This window comes from Manacus vitellinus, unplaced genomic scaffold, assembly GCF_001715985.3.
Source record: "Manacus vitellinus isolate BGI_N305 unplaced genomic scaffold, ASM171598v3 scaffold_76_pilon, whole genome shotgun sequence".
NCBI lineage: Eukaryota > Metazoa > Chordata > Aves > Passeriformes > Pipridae > Manacus > Manacus vitellinus.
The window spans coordinates 1927243-1934545 of record NW_021940796.1 but is presented as its reverse complement, the minus strand read 5'-3'; the positions used below and the strand labels follow the sequence as shown (position 1 = coordinate 1934545).

At 51.8% G+C, this 7303-nt stretch overlaps 1 protein-coding gene across 1 annotated transcript in view; it reads left to right on the top strand.

Moving 5' to 3' along the window:
- The window catches only part of MRM1 (mitochondrial rRNA methyltransferase 1), an 8258-nt gene extending 1430 nt beyond the window's left edge, over positions 1-6828 (top strand). Inside the window, exons 2-5 of the mRNA XM_029964624.1 lie at positions 155-414; positions 1955-2075; positions 5901-6020; positions 6165-6828. Of these exons, the coding sequence (XP_029820484.1) occupies positions 155-414; positions 1955-2075; positions 5901-6020; positions 6165-6214 (551 nt within the window). The 3' untranslated portion in view covers positions 6215-6828. The remainder of the gene's footprint in view (positions 1-154; positions 415-1954; positions 2076-5900; positions 6021-6164) is intronic.
- The last annotated feature ends 475 nt before the right edge of the window (positions 6829-7303 follow it).

The window sequence follows — 7303 nt, the reverse complement described above, 5'->3', positions numbered from 1 at the left end:
TTTGGGTGGCTGCTGCTCCACAGGCAGGCTGAGGGATGTGGTATTCCAGGCTGGGAAGGAACCCTCTCTGGGCACTTGTTTTAACCCATTTCGTATTTCAGTTGTCCCATCTGCACAAAACTGCTGGGACCTATTTCCTGGGTGAACTCCTGAGCCCTCCTGCTCTCCATAGTAAAACACAGCCCTACAGTGAGGGGGATCGTAGTGCACTGGTTGGAGTGGGTTGCAGAGGCAATAGAAGGGAATACAGAGACAGAAATTCGCCTGGATTTCCTTTTTTGGCTCTCGTATGACACTTTTCCTTTGTTTTTCCCTTGCAGCTGCCCCCTGACTCCGACAGTGAGCAAAGCCAGTGCTGGAGCCATGGAGGTCTTTGATGTCTACAGCACAGATGATCTCCAGAGCTTTTTGAAGGTAGAATGATTCCCTGGTTTTTTCCCCCCCCTTTCCTTCGAAGAAAACTCAAATATTGCCTGTGTGGATCAGGAGGAGGGCTGAGTTGTTTGCAGTGTCTGTGCTCCTGCTGTGCACTCCTGTTTGCTGCCGGTGGTCTGTGCTGTGGGACCACCAGTGACAGGCACACACCCCCCCTCCAGCCCCATTCCATCGGCTGGGGATGGGCTGTGGGTGTTTTTCCTGGAAGCTGGTGGTAGCAGGACAGCCCTGTGGCTCTCCCACACTCGGGCTGTGAGCTCAGTATGCTGGGATCTGTGTCCCTTCCCTCCCTGGAGGCTGGAGCTGTACCTGGAGTGTGGCAGAGGCAGCATCCCGGGGCCCAGGCACACGATGGCAGCATTGGGCAGCCTTTGGAGCAGCCTTTGGAGCAGGGAATAGAGGAGAAAGCAGGGCTGGTGAGCTGCTGGGAATCTTTTTACACTGTACCTGTGCAGTGAGGCGAGATAGGGCCCTTTGCAGAACATGCTGCAGAAGGAAAGGGAATGCACGTGGAAAAAGGGGATTTAAACTGAAACAAGCCCGGGGATGTGGCTGTGAATGGGCACAGTGTGACTGCCCTGACCCCTGTGGGGGTCACCTGTGCCCTGGCTGGGCTGGGGACACGTTGTGGGCACGAGGGAGCTGCAGGATCTCCAGTTCTGCCCACTTGGTGCTAGAAATGGGTCTGTGGCAGCTGGAGCTCTGGGTGATGGTGAAATGAAAGATACATAAAATACATTGGTATTTAACTGAAAAGCTGGAAGAATCACTTTGTTACTGTAAAGCTTGAATTATTAACAATTTGAGCCATTGCAGCAGATCATTTAATTGGACCTGGACTCACGGGCCTCACCCCTGGCATTGCCTGGCTGGAGTAAATTTGATATAACATCGTGTAAAAAGTGCCAGTTTCCCAGGAAATGAGGCTGGCAAGAAGCAGCAGCTCTTTTATTGTTAAAATGGATTTCCAACACAAATAATTAAGGCTCTTTTTACCAGGGTGCAGGAGGGAGGTTTGGTTCTCTGGTTATGTGAGGCACTGAGTGTTTGAGTGTTTTTGTGTGAGCTGAATTTTGGCATCTGAGTTTGCAAATGTCACTGTGGGCTTCTGCAACTTCCAGTGCACTGCTCTGTGCATTAGCCTTGTGCTAATTTGTTTAACACTACTCTTTTTGCATGCTTTCCTGGCAAAAAAAACCTTCCTAGAACTGTTGCATGAGCAGAAAAAAAAAAAAAAGCTTTTCAGTTGCTGTTTGTTTGCTTACTGAACTGGAATAAATGCCAGAAGGAAAATGACTTTGTTGTTGTTGTTGTTTATTAAGTCAAGGTTTGTGTGCTGATAGTGGGAGGACTTCGGTGGTAAAAATTCAAGGGATGCAAAAAAAAATACAGAAAAACCAGTCAGCTTAACTGAAAATATAAAAAAAACCCCACCAGTGTCTTTCCATAGATGACTTATTTTCTTTTTAAGCTCGAAAAATTGGCAACTCTTTAACATTTGTTTCCCTTCCTTTTCTAGGCTAAAATTGCAGAAGGCTGGGAAGTGGTGGGGACAACCAGCAAACCCGAGGATGTGGAAGATGTCCCTGTCATCAGTTGCTTGGAATTTCGGTGGGATAAACCCCTTATTGTAGTGATAGGTATTTGAATTTCCAGAGCTGTGGGCTGGGTGGGGGTGCAGGTGTGAGGGAACCATTGGGGGCAGGTTTCACTCCAAGGCTGCAGGTCTGTTATGTCACATCACACTTTGTCTGGAAAAGAAAAGCAGAGCAGGACTCATGGAATGGTCTGGGAAACAGGGACCCAGAGGAGCAGGGGGAGCTGAGAAGCCTCCCAGGAGGAGCTGCAGGAACAAGCAGTTTGTGTGGGGAGGTGAGCAGCTGCACGGGGTCTGGGTGGCAGTTCCAGTGCCAGGGCAGCCACGGTGTGGTGCTCTGAACTGTGCTCTGTGCTGCCTCTGATCCTGTCCCAGAGCCCCAAGCCTGGATTTTCTGTGTGGGTGAACCCCAGAGGTGAGGGGGAGCCCCAGAGGTGTGTGTTTGCTCCTGCTGTGCAGAGGCTGTGCTGGTGAACGGTGCCATGTCATGGCTCTGTCATGTTTCCTCTGATAAAAGCAGGAATATATTGTGCCCAGGTCTGGAAAGAGCCATGAGGAGCTTTTGTTTGGCATGGTCTGAATGCAAGGTTGGGTTTTGTGGCACAGAGACCATCACAGGGAGCAGTCAGTGGCTGGTTTTGTACGGCCAGGAGAAGGCAGGAGGTGTTGGCTGCAGGAGCAGGTATAATCTCTCCCTGTTGGGGCAGTGGGTGCCACTCCCCTGAGCCCCTGACCGGGGTAATTCCTGCAGGGCTTCTGCTCCCTCAGTGCAGAGGATACTGGCAAAGGATGCTGCTTTTGTGGGCAGAGTTTGGGGTCGTGCAGCCTCCCAGGATCTGAAAGGAAGGGCAGGAAAGAAACTCCCCCCAAAAGTGCTGCTCCAGGCCCCTGTGTGTGGCTGTGCTGTGTCCCCCCACCTCGTGTCACCTGGCACAGGAGCTGCTCTGAGCTTTCCCACCTGCAAGTCGTGCTGGCCCCGAGCCACGGAGGGGCTGTACTCCTGCCCCGTGCCGCGGTTCTCTTGGCTCGGGAGACATTCCTTTAATTAAAATGTTTATTGAACCCCTGGAAATACTGACAAGACAGCGCCGCAAATCTGGCACCTCTACAAGATGTGTGGAGCCGTGTCACAAAGGGAGCAGGCAGGGCTGGCAGCACTGCTGATGGACCACAGAGAAATGCATCCCAGAAACGGCGACAACGCCCGCAGAAGGGAAGGGGGTGAAAGTGGCAGTGGTGTCGTTACCTTGAGTTATGAGAGATTTCTCCAGGAAAAAGTCCAAATATCCTTTTGTCAGGGGAGATTGGAGGCTGATTGGTAGATGCATGAGGAGAGCTCCCGGACCTTGCAGCAGTAATGATTTCAACTCTCTGCTGAGCACTAACTCTTCTCTGGAAAGAAAATTGAACATTACAGTCATCTGGTGCTGAGGTGGTGGGGAGAAACGTCCTAGATCTGAATATGTAGCGTTCCTGCAGCCGCAGAGAGCAGCAGAGATAATTCAGCCTGGGAGCGAGCTTCCTGGCACCACACGGATTGTCTTGTAAGTTAAGCGTTTGCAGGCTCCCAGTGCACCCTCCTGGCATCCTGGCTGGCTTGGCAGGGAGAGATTTGGACAGTCCAGCTCAACGTTGTGTGCTCTGGAGTCTCTGCTGGAGGTGCCAGGCAGGGCTGGCTGCCCGCAGGACTGGGAGCCTGCTGTGAGCAGGAACAGATGGGGAGCACTTGGATGGCTGAGTGAGGAGAGTGCCTGGGCAATTTGTTCCTCTCAGACCTGCAGTCTGTAGCTCGGGGTTTAAGGCTGTCCACGGGGTCGAGGGTTTTGTGGAGATGCTCATTTTGTGTTTCTCTGCTGCTGCCGCTGCCTGGGTTGGAACTTCTGCCCTGGGAACTGCAGCTGTTGGTGGTGTTGATTGTTAAGTGGGGCAGGAAACCTGTTTTATCATTTCACCGAGCTCTAACACTGGGCTTTGAAGTGAGGAACAAAGCTAAGAGATGGAAGTTTAAGATCTGAAGTGGGAAGTGTTTTGTTCACCAGTATAAACCAGGTTTTAATCTGATTCAGTCAATACTCCCTCCCTCGTGTCACACTGTGCAAACCTTTTTGCCCTGAATTTATGGTTCCTAATTATTTTAAACAGCTAGATCCATAAAAAGCTTTGTAAAAGCTGGAAGCAAAATTGGTACCTTTATTAGGAATCGTAAGACCCTTATCAGGGACAGGAGAGGATTGCTCCAGGAGCCATTGCACCTCTGTCCCAGTTGGAGAGTCCCAAGGGAGTGTGGTTTGGGAGGCTCAGGAGGCAAATATGACTGTAAGTTGTAAAACTTTTCTATGTTGAATCAGGAAAAAGTAGGATGCTATTTTTGGGGTTTTTTTTAAGCATCCCTGGAGAGCCACCATGGTGTAGTGATGAAGAGGCAGGTTGGGCCGTGGGAGGCCTGGCTCTGATTCCTGGTGTCACTCTGTGACCTTGGATAACTCCCCCAGGCCTTGTCTGCACTGCTGGCTTACAGCAGGAGGGAAAGAATGGTTGGGATGGGATTTGGGTTTTATGAAGGTTCATTCACCCCAGCCAAAGGTTGCCTTTGGCAAATGGCTTATTTCATCTGGGGAGGTGATGCAAGATGCATTACCCAAAGCATCCTCTTCCTTACCCAAAAGTGCATCCTGCCAGTTAGAGCAGCCCAGCAGAACGAGAGACTGGGCAGCAGCTTCCAGCCAAAAAATGGGAGTAGTGGCCCTTTCCTTCCCTGTGTGGTCAGAGGGATCACACAGATCCATGTGTGGGGAGCTGCTGGAATAGACACCAGGGAAGGAACTTCGGGGCAACTCAGCCCAGCTTGCTGAGTTTGAAGGAGTCTCCAGTGGCACAGGAACGTGGGCTGTTAAAACTTCAGGGAAGTGGCTGAATTTAGGTGAGCTGAGTGAGGCCATGGGAACCCTGGTCAGGCAGGCAGAAGCCCCAGGTGGGCACTGTGAGCCCTGGCAGTGCCATTCCAGGACCAGTCTGGGGTTCAGCCAGGTCAGGCTATGGCTGTTGGAGGGGAATGTTTGGTTCCCACATGCTGAGCCTGCTTTGCCAGAGGTCTTTGGAACGAGCTGGCTATTCCTGCAGCTGTGTAACTGTCTGTGTAGCTCTAAATAATGAATGTGGAAGAATTCTTTGGGGAGCCAAGCGGGCTGGGAGGTCCCTGGTCCTCTGCATTTTCACTTGTCTGCGCACAGGATTGTTTAAAGCCTCTCCCTTTCCATTTCCCTTTGTGACAGCGTGAGTCAAACAACTACTAATGACCTGGGATAGATTTCAACTCTGTTTCACCAGTGTATCAGCCCAAACATATCAGGGCTGTTGGATGGTTTAACAACTAATCAATTGAAGCCTCTGGTTAAACTGTCTGCATGCACAAGCTGCACCCAGCCGGTGGTTTGTGTGCTGGGAGGGCTGAGCCCGTCACTATCAATAGGGATGTGGGATTTGCTGGGCCAGAGCAGTTCTGTGGCCTCTTGCCTGCCTTGTCCCAGTGCCAGCAGCCCGTGGGCACGGGCAGCTCTCTGCTGGCACAGCTCTGCTTGTGCAGGGGCTCTCAGTGCTCGGACAAGGCTCTGTGCTTTGTGCAGGTGTGTTGCTCAGGTATTCCTCAAAAACACTCCTGATATGGTGGAGAACAGCTGCAGGAAGGGAAGGTGGCAAGGTGCCTGTCTCAGCTCTGGTAGCTCTTGGCTGTTGCTGCCTGGGAGCTGGTCAGGTTCCTGCTGAGCTGAGGGTGAGGGTGTAGGTGTGACAGAGCATTGGCAAGGACTGGGCTGAGGAGGGGGGGAAAGGGATGTGGCAGCAACTGTTGAGCTGTGTCTTTCTCCTGCAGGTAGTGAAGGGGAGGGCCTTTCCCTGGAGACACAGCTGCTGTGCCATCGGGTGCTGGCCATCCCCCCTGGCAGAGCCCTGCACCCCGGCGTCGACTCGCTCAACGTCTCTGTTGCTACTGGTGAGAGCAGTTCTGAGCACAAGGGCACTGAACTCCAGACTCCTGTTTTAAAAACCAAACCTCCAGGCCCACAGAACGGATTTCTTGTGGTTTTTTAAAAAACCAAAACGCTCACAATATTTATTTATTTTTACTTTCCTGCAGGTATCCTCCTGCACTCCATCTGCAGCCAGAAACGGAGGCACGGAGACTGAAATCCTCTCTGTGTGGTGGGGGAGGCTGCTCAGCATTCCCTGGCTCTGCTCAGTGTGGATATGGAAGAGCTCTTCCCAGAGTCTCCACCGTCCCTGCAGGTCACAGGCAGAGCCCCACTGGCTGATGCAGGATGCCACCAGATCCCTGGCTTAGTGCCCAGGGCAGACACCTCCTGTCCTGAGTAGCACTGGGGAGGAGCAGCTCCAGGGAGGGGAAAGACGAAGCCAGCCCTGAAAGCATCCAGCTGTATCCTTCAGTTCTGGCAGGAAAACACCCAGGGGTGGCTGTGAGCTTTGTGCTTGTCGTGCATCACTTGAGCTGTGGAGAGAATTTGGGCTGTGGGGGGAAAGTGCTCGGCTGGTGCTGCCACTGAGCCAAGCCCTGTGCCCACCCTGAGCCCACCCTGAGCCCACTCAGCAGGGAGAGGGAGCTGCCAAGAGCCTGCTGTGCTTTGGAACCCTCAGCAGGGACTTCCCCATGAGGAGGTGGTTTCTCTGTGTTTGGCTGTAAACCAGGTGGGAGCCCTGCCGAGGGATGGATGTGAGCTGTTGGAAAAAAACCCACAGCCCGTGGAAATAAAGCTCCTGTAAAGTTTGTTGTAGACTCGAATCAATACATTTTGTGTCATATATAAATCCAGAGTGTGATTAGCAGAGCAGAGCACTTCCTTCAGGTGGGAATAGGGATCTTTTTCCAGGAAAGTTTCCTTTCCGTGGTGGGCCTGATCCTACTGGATGCTGAGCTGTACCAGCTTTGGGGTGGGGGTGGCTTCATTTGCAGATATCCTGGATGAAAACCAAACTGGCTGAATTATTGAGAACCAAAAGAATGTTATCACTTAGCACCTTAATTATTTTATTTAGCTACTGTGGCCCTTTGCATAGGATTCCTCATTAACACTTAATTTACTGTGCCCTTTAGGGATAATTTCAAACAACTCTGCTCAGTCTGCCCCCTCCCCCACTTCCAAATGAACAAGTAAATCACTCTGAGTGACTAATTAGGACTTTGAGCTAAATGATGTCTGTAAACTGGTCTGTGGAGGGTTTTTCCCTGGGAGGGTCTGGCTGGTGTGTGCTGTGGGACTG